At 39.2% G+C, this 14,307-nt stretch overlaps 1 protein-coding gene across 1 annotated transcript in view; it reads right to left on the bottom strand.

Moving 5' to 3' along the window:
- cpeb3 (cytoplasmic polyadenylation element binding protein 3) overlaps positions 1 to 14,307 on the bottom strand; it is a 95,622-nt gene that overhangs the window by 42,555 nt on the left and 38,760 nt on the right. Inside the window, exons 4-5 of the mRNA XM_055646627.1 lie at positions 3,915 to 3,938; positions 25 to 192 (exon numbers count right to left, since the gene is read on the bottom strand). Of these exons, the coding sequence (XP_055502602.1) occupies positions 25 to 192; positions 3,915 to 3,938 (192 nt within the window). The remainder of the gene's footprint in view (positions 1 to 24; positions 193 to 3,914; positions 3,939 to 14,307) is intronic.

Below are 14,307 nucleotides of genomic sequence, written 5' to 3'. Positions count from 1 at the left end.
GATTTGCAAGATAAATGTTTCTACCTTCATCAATGTCTGGAGGGAGACCTCCCACAAAGACTTTTCGTGAATAGCGTTCCACCCTTTCACCATTCTGACAACGGGTTGGAGAATTTAACCCTGAAGTCAGAGACTGATCACCATGACCATCATCAAGAAAACCATCCTCAATAGGAAAGAGAGAAGACCGACCTGAAACACAGTTCACACTTCTATCAAGAGAAAACAAACTTGAGCATTATTCTGCAACTTCAATTGTCTTCCATTTCTGCAGCAGACCTAAACTCTGCATCATCACGAATTAGCTAACACTCAGCATGAAGATGTAACGGTATAGGATATATTACACTTTTAATTCCAAACCATATCACTTAATAAATATTTCTCACACACTACTCTCAATGTTTAAAAAGAATACAATGTTGGTAAAATCAAAACGCAGATTTATAATTTTCTTTTAATTGATTCTTTTAAAAATAACACAGCTGACTGTCACACGCCGTGAAAAGCAAACACACCCCAATGGGCTGAACTTGTAACTGAAGGATGCAAGAAACCATACATCAATTTTTGTGCTGGTTAATTGTAAAACTCTGGATTCAGTAGTCTGGTTAAGTCCAAGGAGATCTGAAGATGATATACAAGGAAGGGTCCTTTGTAACAAACTTCTTGAAAGAAAAATTAATATATTCATCTTTCATGACATCTATGCACACTTTATGAAGCTCTCAAATCCAACTAACTGTTAGATAAATACTAATATCAAAATATGTAAATTAATTAATGAATATGGCCTTTAGAAGCTTAATGGCATAATATTTACACCAAAAAATAATAAAGAACTGCTGACAAAAATGTTCTGCATGTGTGCTTGTAAACCTGTTCGAAAATTATAATCGAAACTCAACTTTACAACGTTAAGCAAACTGTTTCCCCTTTCATCTGAAAAATGCAATAAACCATTGACATTTCCACATCAAAATTCCTCGCTTTTAAGTCCAACCACTACATGTAATATTAGAAGCTATTTAAAAACTCGCTGCTATATTTATTGCAGACACTTGGGTAAAATTGATGAGTTAACAATTAATTAAGAGAGGGAAAAAAATGCTGCTCCAATTACTTCCCTTTGCACCAGTTTTAATAGGCACATTCACTGCAGTGTCAGGTTCCACAAGCAGTGGTTTGTTGCAGTAGTTTTCAGTATTTCAATCATGCTACCAAAGGCAAATTGTGCTAACAAGCATTTGGAACATTACCGAACTGTATCAGGTACCTCACAGCCATTTCCAAATTGATTCTGAGCTTTAAGATTTAAAGTATTAACCCCCAGCACCATTTTAAGTGAGAAACCAGAGAGATATGAAAATTCTGTTGGACAATTGGTGGACATATGGGCAGCACGATGGCGCAGAGGTAGAGTTGCAGCCTTACAGCGCCAGAGACCCAGGTTCAATCCTGACTACGGGTGCTGTCAGTATAGAGTTTGCATGTTCTCCCTGTGACTACATGGGTTTCTTCCGGATGCTCCGGTTTCCTCCCACATTCCAAAGACATGCAGGTTTGCAGGTTAATTGGCTTCTGTAAACTATCCCTAGTGTGTGGGATAGAGCTAGTATACAGGTGATTGTAGTTGGTGTGGACTCAGTGGGCCAAAGTGCCTGTTCCACACTGCATCCCTAAAGTAAACTCTTTCACAAACAATTATTAAAATTTATCAATTCAAATTGATACTTTATCCACCGGATGTGTGTTTTCTCCATTGAAAAAGAGATAATTTTAGAAAAGAGCTAAAAAATAGATGAAAATCCTTCAAAGTCTCAAATCTCATCTACTTTCACAAGGTCAACTAGATGGATCTTAGCTAGGCTCCCATTGATCACCAAAGTAGCATCTTGTTCCAGATTGATACCCAGCAAGAGGGTTCAAATATGCTACTGCCCAATGCCAGAGATGCAATATCTTCTCTTAAATCAAGTTGGCAGTTAACATATTCTACAGATTAGAGAACCAAGATCTCCAGTGGGGTGGGGGAGCTTTTTAAGAGCCATATCCAAGCAAAATAAAATCTTAATTATTTTTTAACAATAGACTAAAACTTGACAAATATACAAGATTCTAAAATGCTGGTTATCTATTGACCTACAAATGTGAACAGGTGTTTGTTATTCAGCCATTCATGCCAGTTTTTCGGATCGTTAAGATCTCCACGGTTCTGTGACCATTTACTATATGCCTATGACTTTGGTTGACAAATATTCATCCCAGATTTAAATGTAACAATTGATCCAGAATTGGTTGTTGCTGGCAGTTCAGTTTTCTAAACTTCTACTACCATGTGTGTTTGGAAGTGTTTCTTAACTTCTGAAAGGTCTAGCTCTAATCTTTATGCCTCCTAGTCCCAACTCCAAACCAGAAAAAATAAATTTAGCACAAACTTTATATCCAACATAACTAAGCAAAAATTCCCACTTGAACGCATGATCACAGGAAAGGAAATTTGTATCCTTTTATAAATAAAGCATCAAGCACAGATTCTTGATCCAAGCTATCTGCCTTAATGCGTTCTACAGTAAAGAATGACTTTTAAAAATTATATAATATCGTATATATTTTAATGTAACCTTTATATACGTTCAATCAAGATTACTGAAGACACAGCAGTAACTCGATTAAATAATTTTGGCAAGTGCATTAAAGTAGTAGCATATCAGGGTGGCTTGTCGTGAATAACCAACAAGGCAACTACTGTATGTACAGACGCACATATTACTGTAGGAGAGATGGAATGTATCCCTGAGCAGCAGTAAATATGGTGGCTTACGCACACCTTGCAAACCATTATGCCCTCCCAGCTGAATGCAAATGAGAGAATTCAGGGGAAAAATACAGGGAACATTTATATTAATTCCTCTCCACGTTCAAAATTACCTTGCAATAAACAAGGTGCTGGAGGTACACAGCAGGTCAAGGCAGCATCTGTCATTGGAAATGGCCAATTGGGCATTTTGTGTTGTCCATTCCCCCCTGCAGTTGCAGCCCGACTTGCCGGGTTCCTCCAGCAGAATTTTTTGATGCTCCAGATTCTAACATCTGTAGTCTTGTGTCTCCTCCCAATTTTTTTTCTGGTTTCCCCTCTGCCACTCACACTGTCCAGAAGGAGAATGTGGGCAGGTAATAAAGCTTTTAAAAGATACACAGGAGACATGGGATATTCTATAATGGATCCGGTCTCTCCTCTGCAAGGAAGCACTTGATTTGCACTCAACACCTCCCCTGGACACCATGACTGGAATCTTAAAAAAAAACTTAAAACAATAAAATGAAGTGCATCTACGTCAAACAAAATACTAGACTCAAAGGAGATCTCAGGATTGTCCTCAAACAAACTATTAATGAATAATATTCCTTGACCTACAATTAAAAACCCATTAGATTCTACAATCTTAAAAAATTAATAATAATTCTACCAGAATTTATGAAGGAATTTTCAAAACAATTAATAAAAAATGGAGCCAACTGACATCAAACCATTCAATGTTTAAGAAGGAACTGCAGATGCTGGAAAATCGAAGGTAGACACAAATGCTGGAGAAACTCAGTGGGCAAGGCAGCATTTATGGAGCAAAAGAAGGTTTGAAGAAGGGTTTCGACCCGAAAAGTTGCCCATTTCCTTCGCTCCATAAATGCTGCCTCACCCACTGAGTTTCTCCAGCATTTTTGTCCACCTTCAAACCATTTGATGCTCACTTTAGCTTTTAAGGTCATTCCAAGATGGCAAGAAAGTAAATCAAAATTGCACCAATTCACCAAAAGTTAATAAAAGCAACTGGAAACTGTTAATCACTCAAGTATAGCACTGAAATGTTATTTGATTGGAAAAGCAAACACTTGAGTATTAAAAATTACTTTACCTCTTCTTCGCCCAAATGTCCTTGCTGCATGTAAACAAAGAAAAAATTGGTAGTCCTGTCACGTATTAAACATTGCAAATCTTTTTATGAAATGTGCACAAAATTCAAGTGACACGAGGCTGTTCATTGTCAAAACTACCTGTGGTTCAGCTCGGGTACTTTTTGGAAGCGTCACAGAAATACAGGAAAAATATTTTTCCCCGTACGTTTTAACCTCTCTCATCAAAATAGTGTTGGAGCTGCTCTGTCAAATGGTTTGTCAAATGCAACAAACAAACTGTGTTAGCAGAGGCTGTCAGCATGGCTACAATTGTTTTCCTCTATTAAAGACATTTCTCAAATATTCACGTGTGCTTCTTCCCGCTAACCTAAAAATGATCAAGTGTGCAACTAAACAAATACGTAATGGCTCTGTCCCACGGTACGAGTTCATTCCAAGAGCTCTCCCGAGTTTGCCCTGATTCGAACTCGGAGATTTACGGTAATGGCCACTCGTCGGTATTCGGGGCTCTCATGGACAGTTTTCAACATGTTCATTCTCCGTGCTTACCACGAGTTTGATTTTTTTTTAAACTCAGGAGAGCTCTTGGAATGAACTCGTTCCGTGGGACAGGGCCATTATATTAGAGAAACCCTGTCCTCGATCTCTTGTGCCATCATAATTTCTGTGGAATGAACTTTAAATCTTACTACAGAATGAAACAACTTTGAACTTGAAAATAAGACCTAAAACAACACAGACTTATCTTGATTAAATCAATTTTATAATTATTCAGAATAGCACTGTTAAAATTGGGCATTGACACATTTAAAAATTAGTGTAAATACTTCTGAATGTCATAATATCTTCTTGTGATGATATCAATCCAAGTTGCTTGTGCAGGTGTGTACAGGTCCCATATCCCTAGCAACCTAAAGCAATGGTTCTTGCCTCATCATTCAAGGTATGTATTTAGCAGCTCACTCCTACCTTTGCTGTATCAATGCAAGGAACCCGCACATTGCAATCTTTAAGGCTTTGCAAGCACATTTTACCCTTAAATTAATATTTGTTTATAAGATAACAGCGCTATTGGTACCTGTACAAAGCACCACCCTTGCTGGTTACCTTTCCACCTCAGAATGTTTTAAGTACACAAGATTTCATTTATTTAAATGAGAATTTTTAATTCCATGAACATTGGCCAGATTTTTAAGGTAATCCAGAAAGGGTTTCAACTATGAGACAAATGCATTCTAACATATAGAAAGGAATTATAATCTTATCATTCATTTGGGTATTCCACAAACAATTTACTAAATGAGAGCCCTGCATCATTTGATTTCACATATTTTAACCTGATTCATCATAATAATCAATTTAGTTCAAATCTAACATGGGTCTTGAGTGATAAAAAGTAAAGCAATGTACTTTTGGATTATTCTTGAGCAGGGTGTGCTTTCAAAGATAAACTTACCGTATTATAGAATATTTTAAATGCAATTAGCACTGATCTGTGGAAAAGATCAATGATCAGCTCATACACCAGATTCTTCCCTTGCAGGCTCCTGCATCATGGAAAACAATGCAATTCAATCTCCTGCTCTTTACTTAGGACTTCCTTGGGTTATAAATTTTGAATTGATTTAACTCCATACTCAGAGAAGCAGGACTGTAGTTCACCCATAAACTGTTTATCAACCTTGACCTCCTGGCTGCTACATTAAGTAATACAAATGATTGCAAGATCATCAAAGATCAATGTTGGTAGTTCACAAACATACAAGTTACAGAGGAATTCATTACTATAAACTTAATTTCCATCATTTTATTTTACTGTAGTCTAAATGTGGATAATGGATCCATCTCAAGTTGTTAAGTAGAAAACGGAAATGATTCTGTCATCTCCATTAACCTCTGGATCGCACTAATTTCTCTTTGCCTGTTCCATCTTCAGGCTAGTTCACTTTACACTGCTATCCGCTTTGTCATGTAATCCCAAATCCCAGCCAACACCGACACGTAAAGGTAGAAATTACTGTTTCTGTAGATCTATGTGAATTGATCATGTCTTGACCTCTGTTCACTATGCCTGCATGCATGATTATTGCCAAAACAACTTTTATTTGGATTCATAACATTCAAAACAAACCTTAACTTCTTTCAGATTAAAATGTTCTATTCAAGTAAATCTCTGCCTGTGATGAGATGCTATCTCTGGTAGGATAATCCATAGGGAACAGACAAGAATAAATTGAGTGACCAGACCATCAATTCAGCAAACCATCCCAAAATGCTTCAACAAAGAAAAAGATCCTAGCCCTGTATCTCGTGGGTAGATTTGCGGAAGCTTTAAAAGCGTGACATCAAAAGATGTTTTTAAAAGAAGCAATGAAAGAAAGCATGCAAAGGGAGTTAGGAAGGGATAGAAACATAGAATTAGGTGCAGGAGTAGGCCATTCGGCCCTTCGAGCCTGCACCGCAATGCAATATGAGCATGGCTGATCATCCAACTCAGTATCCCGTACCTGGTTTCTCCAGATATTGATCCCCTTAGCCACAAGGGCCACATCTAACTCCCTCTTAAATATAGCCAATGAACTGGCCTCAACTACCCTCTGTGGCAGAGAGTTCCAGAGATTCACCACTCTCTGCGTGAAAAAAGTTCTTCTCATCTCGGTTTTAAAGGATTTCCCCTTTATCCTTAAGCTGTGACCCCTTGTCCTGGACTTCCCTAACATCGGGAACAATCTTCCTGCGTTTCAGATTTGGATGTAGAATTGGGGGAGCGGGGAATGTGACAACATTCTATAGTTTTGTACAACAATTGGAAAGAGTGACGGGCAGGTACAGGAAGACATTGAAGGCACGGCAATGATCCTCATTATTCAATATTATTCCCATTTACATTTCACAGAGACATTTTCTGAACCAAAGGAATTAGCACTCAATGACTCCTGAAGAGTATTTGGAAGTTATGGAGAAAGCAAATTCTGGTCTCAACATATGTAGAGGTTAGAATTTTTGGATACATAGACAAATGTAACACCGTCGCTTGAGAAAGTAGATGGATAGCCCAATTTTAGGTTAGATAGATAACGTAAGTTGTGGACAAATTCAATCTAACATTCAAGTTAAATATCACATGAAGAAATCTGCTCAGATCTGCTGACCTTTAGTCATTTAACTGGGCAGCGACCCACAACACATGAATACACCGACTGACATCCAACCTTGCTCTCCAGTTAAGTATTTGCCACAGGTGTCGGCTGTACTATTGGACTCCAATGGAAAATATTTTGGCACAGGCAGACACAAGTGTAGCAAGATCATTGAAAACCATGTGAAGAAACAGCTCGTCACAGAACAAGTTCCAGATCATCTCATTAAATTCTATTCATTGTTTTTAAGTGAACACAACCATATGTTTTTCAAATTTAGAAGTCACGGGATTGATAGTCAGTAAGACAGGGGACATCATCTAACTGACACTCAAAATTATTAGGGAGATTGAGTGACAATTTGTGCTGGGCTGGGCTGCACTGTACTGCACTGACTGCCTGGAAACTGGTTCCTAAAGTAAGATGGTAAATGGGATATCAGGGTCAGACAAATCGTTAGTTTTGGTGACCCACTGGAAGATCAGGCCCCAAATATTTGAATAAAAATTGGCTCAAACAAAAAAAAAGGGGGCTGCCATGGATAAGGGACAGAAGTTTAGGGGTAACATGAGGGGGAACGTCTTTACTCAGAGAGTGGTAGCTGGGTGGAATGAGCTTCCAGTGGAAGTGGTGGAGGCAGGTTCGATTTTATCAATTAAAAATAAATTGGATAGGAATATGGATGGGAAAGGAATGGAGGGTTATGGTCTGAGTGCAGGTAGATGGGACTAGGTGAGAATAAGTGTTTGGCACGGACTAGAAGGGCCGAGATGGCCTGTTTCCGTGCTGGAATTGTTATATGGTTATATGGAATATAATCCATACAAATTTTCATAAATGTTAAGATGACAATACCCAAGAGATTTGTTACAAATATTGGAACAATCAGTATATATTGCAGATGGATAAAAAGTTGGTTGACAGACAAGATCCGGAGTGAGTTACGGTAATTGAGCAGAGTTGGAGCTGGAAAGCAGGGTCAGAGGTTGGTTATTCTGGGCGCAGTGCTGGGTCTAACTTTCTTCTGTAAAAGTGCAGCCAACTATTGACTTCCACTGTATCCATTTCCACATAAACGTGAAATTTGCTGATATCGCCAAAGCAAAAAAATTGACAAACATGGAGTGTAAGAGATTTCAGTGAATGGTTAGAAAGGTGGCAGAGATAATTATGTGTTCACAAACACTAAAAAGCGATTAAAAAAGAAAGAAAAAAAAAGATTTTTAGTGGCTCTACAGGATTTGGGCAAATTGAGCTCAGGGTAAAGTACATCATTCACTTAACCCACAAGTGCAAACCTTTGGGAGGGAAAAGAGATAATGGTATTTTCCCAGTTTTGAGGGACAGATCTAAAAAGTGAAACAATAATGATTAATTTGTGCATGGCGGCAGTCATGCGACAGTTTTTCTGAGGTCAATGAGTAGGTAATGCAACAGAGAGACTGAAGTTGCACAGAATGCACACAACATCTCAGCAGGGCACTGTCAAGAAAGGAAGGGGATGCAGCTCCATAGCATTCACCTTGTATATGTACAATTGGGCTGATTGAATTATGTACAACGTACATAATAAGAATATTACATTTGCTGTTAAGGTTTCTATAGGCATAAGTGGTAATGCTTCCTGATAAAATCAAAACCCAAATAAGAAACTATATTTGTATATAATGCATCAATAGAACACACCAACCTGATCTCCCGGTGGCTCAGCACTTCAACTCCCCCTCCCATTCCGAATCCGACCTTTCTGTCCTGGGCCTCCTCCATGGTCAGAGTGAGGACCACCAGAAATTGGAGGCGCAGCACCTCATATTTCGCTTGGGCAGTTTGTACCCCACCAGGCGGTATGAACATTAAACAGACTTCTCCAATTTCATGTATACCGCTCCCCCTCTACTGTCTCCTCAAAAAAAACGGATAAAAACCCAGGTCCAATCAGGAAAAAAATCCGGGAAATCCTCTCAGCCCACTGGCTCCACCTCAGGTCCTTACTTACCTAGGTCCATATCCTGCCCCTCCCCCCCCACTTCTCAAAAAACCATCATCAGTCTGAAGAAGGGTGAATTCGGCCCAAAAAGTTCTTTCATCTCAGTTTTAAAAGAGCCCCCCCTTATTCTGCAACTATGTCCCCTAGTTCTAGTTTCCCCGATCATTGGGAACATCCTCGGGGCATCCACCCGATCAAGGCCCCTCACGATCTTATATGTTTCAATGAGATCGCCTCTCATTCTTCTAAACTCCAAAGAGTAGAGTTCCAGCCTACTTAGATGCTGCACCTGCTGAGTTTCTCCAGCATTTTTGTCTACGTTAGATTTTCCAGCATCTGCAGTTCCTTCTTAAACACTGTTGCATCACTGATGGAAACAACACTTGGAATAAGGAAGAAATTAAGACATAAATAAAAAAGCAAAATTCCAGGAGCCAAATGAATTCCACAACTCGCAGCATAGTGAGTGCATAATTATCTCTGGGATAAATGTAAAAAAATGGGAGAGGTTTCTGGCCACACGTGACTACAGTAAACAACCACAGAACAATGCATTCTGCAGTGTATAAGAAGTGCAATCAGCCCTCATTGCTCCTTCCGTTAGCAATACTGAACTAAATCTCACTGCAAGAGCCATTCTGTTGTGAAGCATTCTGCACAGCAAAATCCTCTGACCACTACTTTTCCAAACCTCTTGCAGAAAAATTAAACTGCCGGTCTCTTCGTAAGGACATCCAGACTAAAGACATAAATGGCCCATATTTTTGAGTACATTAAATATGCTTTAAGAGACTGTACATAAAGATATCCATCCTTGGTATTGCCATTTTGCCAGCTAACAATGATGAGACCAGACCCTTACCAGCCTCAAAAGCAGTAGCCAGTTTTTAACAACTTCTAAATGCGCATTACATTCAGACAGCATCACAGTCAAATTTGGAGATCCAAATCTGTCAGCAGGTTTCATGTTTGACAGGGCACATGCTATAGAAGAGCAATTCCATTCAGAACCATCTTCAGTCGCCAGCAAGAGCCATATTCGACAAAGGAATATATCATAATTTATCACTACTACTTTATTTTACTCCATGGCCATAAAAATAATAAAAATAAAAATAAGCTTGCATTTTCTATTTAAACTACTTGCTCAGGCATTCAATGAAATTTAGAACCCAGGGTTCATCTGCATTCTATCCTAGCTTACCACTGGTATCCATTTTGGCATTACAGGTTTTCCTCTCACGATGACTATTTCTCACTTCTTTACTGTGAATTGCAACTTTTATTTGTTTAATTGCCTGAATGTGTCCTTTGCAGTCACCTCAGTTTCACAAATTTTGTATCATCAGCAAATTTTTGATACTTAATTCTCATTCCAATAAAGCCCAGAAATCTATTTTCAAAAAAGGATTGTATATATCTAGCAACTGAAAGTATAAGTAAAAAGGCAGAAATCCAATGGATCTGAAATATATATATATACTAAACGTAGGGTATCCATTTTCAGAACGCAGTGTGAATACTAAAGCTGGGCTAAATAAATGTTGCATTTGCACGGTACATACTAAATTAACTAGCAAATCTTTATCTACAGAACATGAATACGCTGTCTGCCAGTTTTTGTCTAAAAATAAACACATATCAGTACATGTCCAGATGATTGCATAAATACATTTGTACATCATATGTAATAATCCTAACCTAATAATACAAATAAGATTATTGTTAATTCATTAATTTATTCTTTGCATCCTCTAATTCTGAGACATATTGGTTTGAAGCACTTTCTCTTGATACCATGCAAAGCTAGGTTTTTATTTTAGCGAATAGAGGGCTGGAGAAGAAACTGGACATCGCACCAACTAATTTCAGTAAGAAGGCCAGTAACTTGCGCTGACATAGCACAAAGATAACTTGTCACAGGAACTTGGCCAACAAGTTAATTAATGCTCATAATTCCAGCAGTACTGATATCGCTTACTTTCAGATTCAACGGGGTCATTTCTATTCCACTTGGCTCAGTGTCATGCTATCTCAGTGATGGAGTGGGAATGGAGTGGGAATAGAGATATAATTGTGGCGAAAATATCTCAAATCTATTTTTGAAAAAAATGTAGAAAACATCTGGACATTTGCTTCATTACTGTTGAAAATTAGGATCAATAAAATTTAAAGATTGTCATCTTTATAGCTTTATTTTCCAATCACACTAGATAGGTGCAGAATTAGGCCATTCGGCCCATCAAATCTACTCCGCCATGCAATCATGACAGATCTATCTCTCCCTCCTAACCCCCATTCTCCTGCCTTCCACAGATTCAACACCCTCTGACAAAATACATTTCTCCTCATCTCCTTCTTCAAGGAACGTCCTTTAATTCTGAGCATACGACCTCTAGCCCTAGACTCTGCCGCTAGTGGAAACATCCTCTCTCTCCACATCCACTCTATCCAAGCCGTTCACTATTCAGTAAGTTTCAATGAGATCCACCCTCGTCCTTCTAAACTTCTGCGAGTGCCAGGCCAGTGCCGTCAAACATTAACCTTCAATTATTTAAAAGTTATTAAAAAAACCCAATGGAATTGAAAGGATTTCATCAGCAGCATTCAATAATCAGGCCCAGCAAACAATAACTCATTAATGAAAAGTTACTGAATTTTTTATAATAATTTCCTCCTTCATTAATTATGATTCAAGGATCGCACACACACACACAATCAACATCCAATTCCCGGCTTTATCTACTCAAGCATTTCATTGTGTCTGAAGTTACGCTGAGTTGGATTCAAGGTTTCTTCAATACATTGGATATCAGCTGATGCTTAGTTTTAGCATTCAGTATTGCTCTTTTTCAAAATCATGTCTTTTAAAAAAAAACACAAAATAGGTTCAGTGATAACAAGCCAAACTCCTAGCTAACAATGATCTATTCTACATTTTCCTTGATCTCCATCCCGTTGGTCTCATTTTCACACCTCACATTTCCTTATCTCTGTATCTCCCCTGATGCAGTCTGAAGAAGGGTCTCGGCCCAAAACGTCGCCCATTCCTTCTATCCAGAGAGTTACATTGGATATCAGCTAATGCTTAGCATTCAGTATTGCATTTTGATAAGGGAACTCAAGGGAAAGGAACCATTAGGGACTAGTGATCATAATATGATACGTTTTAACCTTTCATTTGAGAGGGAGAAAGTCGAAGTGCCAGTATTGCAGTTGAACAAGGGTGACTATGGAGGCATGAGGGAGGAGCTGGCCAAGTTGACTGGAAAGGGACCCTGGCAGGGATGACGGTGGAATAGCAATAGCAGGTATTTCTGGTAATAATCCAGAAGATACAGGATCATTTCATTCCAATGAAGAAGAAAGATTCGAAGGAGAGTAAAGGCAGACGTGGCTGACAAGGGCAGTATAAAAATAAATAAAAGAGAAGATGTATAACATCGAATGGATGAGCAGGAAGCCAAAGGATTGTGAAACTTTTAAAGATCAACAGAAGGTAACCAAATAGGCAATATGGGGAGAAAAGATGAAGTACGAAGGAAAGCTAGCCAAGAATATAAAGGAGGATAGTAAAAGCTTCTTCAGGTACAGTATGTGAAGAGAAAAAAAATGAGTTAAGACAAATGTGGGTCCTTTGAAGACAGAAACAGATTGATTTATTATGGAGAACAAGGAAATGGCAAACGAGTTGAACAGGTATTTTGGTTTTGTCTTCACTAAGGAGGACACAATCAGTCTCCCAGATGTACTAGGGGACAGAGGACCTAGGGTGATGGAGGAACTGAAGGAAATCCACATTAATCAGGAAATGGTGTTGGGTAGACTGATGGGACTGAAGGCTGATAAATCCCCAGGGCCTGATGGTCTGCATCCCAGGGTATTCTAGTAGGTGGCTCTAGAAGTCATGGACGCATTGGTGATCATTTTCCAATGTTTCATAGATTCATGCCCCTGTCCCACTTAGGAAACCTGAACGGAAACCTCTGGAGACTTTGCGCCCCACCCAAGGTTTCCGTGCGGTTCCCGGAGGTTTTTGTCAGTCTTCCTACCTGCTTCCAGTTAGCCTGACATCAGTGGTGAGGAAGATGCTTGAGTGAATTATAAAAGATGAAATAGGGGCACATTTGGATAGCAGTAACAGGATCGGTCCGAGTCAGCATGATCTACGAAGGGGAAATCATGCTTGACTAATCTTCTGGAATTTTTGAGGATGTAACAAGTAAAATGGACATGGGAGAGCCAGTAAATGTAGTGTTCCTGGACTTTTAGAAAGCATTTGATCATGTCCTACACAGCAGATTAATGAGCAAAATTAGAGCACATGGTATTGGGGGTAGTGTATTGACATGGATAGAAATTTGGTTGGCAGACAGGAAACAAAGAATAGGGATTAACGGGTCCCTTTCAGAATGGCAGGCAGTGACTAGTGGGGTACTGCAAGGTTCGATGCTGGGACCGCAGCTATTTACAATATACATTAATGATTTAGATGAAGGAATTAAAAGTAACACTAGCAAATTTGCAGATGACACAAAGCTGGGTGGCAGTGTGAACTGTGAGGAGGATGCTATGAGGATGCAAGGTGACTTGGACAGGTTGGGTGAGTGGGCAGATGCATGGCAGATGCAGTATAATGTGGATAAATGTGAGGTTATCCACTTTGGTGGCAAGGAAGGCAGATTATTATCTGAATGGTGTCAGGTTAAGAAAAGGGGAAGTACAACGAGACCTGGGTGCCCTTGTATGTCAGTCATTGAAAGTAAGCATGCAGGTACTAGCATTTAGTGAAGAAAGCGAATGGCATGTTGGCCTTCATAACGAGAGGAGTGGAGTATAGGAGCAAAGAGGTCCTATAGTTGTAAAGGACCCTGGTGAGACCACACCTGGAGTATTGTGTGCAGTTTTGGTCTCCTAATTTGAGGAAGGATATTCTTGCTATTGAGGGAGTGCAGCGTAGGTTCACGAGGTTAATTCCAGGGATGGCGGGACTGTCATATGATGAAGGAATGGAGTGACTGGGTTTATACTCACTGGAATTTAGAAGGATGAGAGGGAATCTTATAGAAACATATACAAATATTAATGGATTGGACACGCTAGATGCAGGAAATATGTTCCCGATGTTGGGGGAGTCCAGAACCAGGGGCCACAGTTTAAGAATAAGGGGTAGGCCATTTAGAACTGAGATGAGAAAAAACATTTTCATCCAGAGAGTTGTGAATTTGTGGAAATCCCTGCCTCAGAAGGCAGTGGAGGGCAATT

Source organism: Leucoraja erinacea, chromosome 15, assembly GCF_028641065.1.
Source record: "Leucoraja erinacea ecotype New England chromosome 15, Leri_hhj_1, whole genome shotgun sequence".
NCBI lineage: Eukaryota > Metazoa > Chordata > Chondrichthyes > Rajiformes > Rajidae > Leucoraja > Leucoraja erinaceus.
This window is presented reverse-complemented; position numbering and strand designations above follow the sequence as displayed.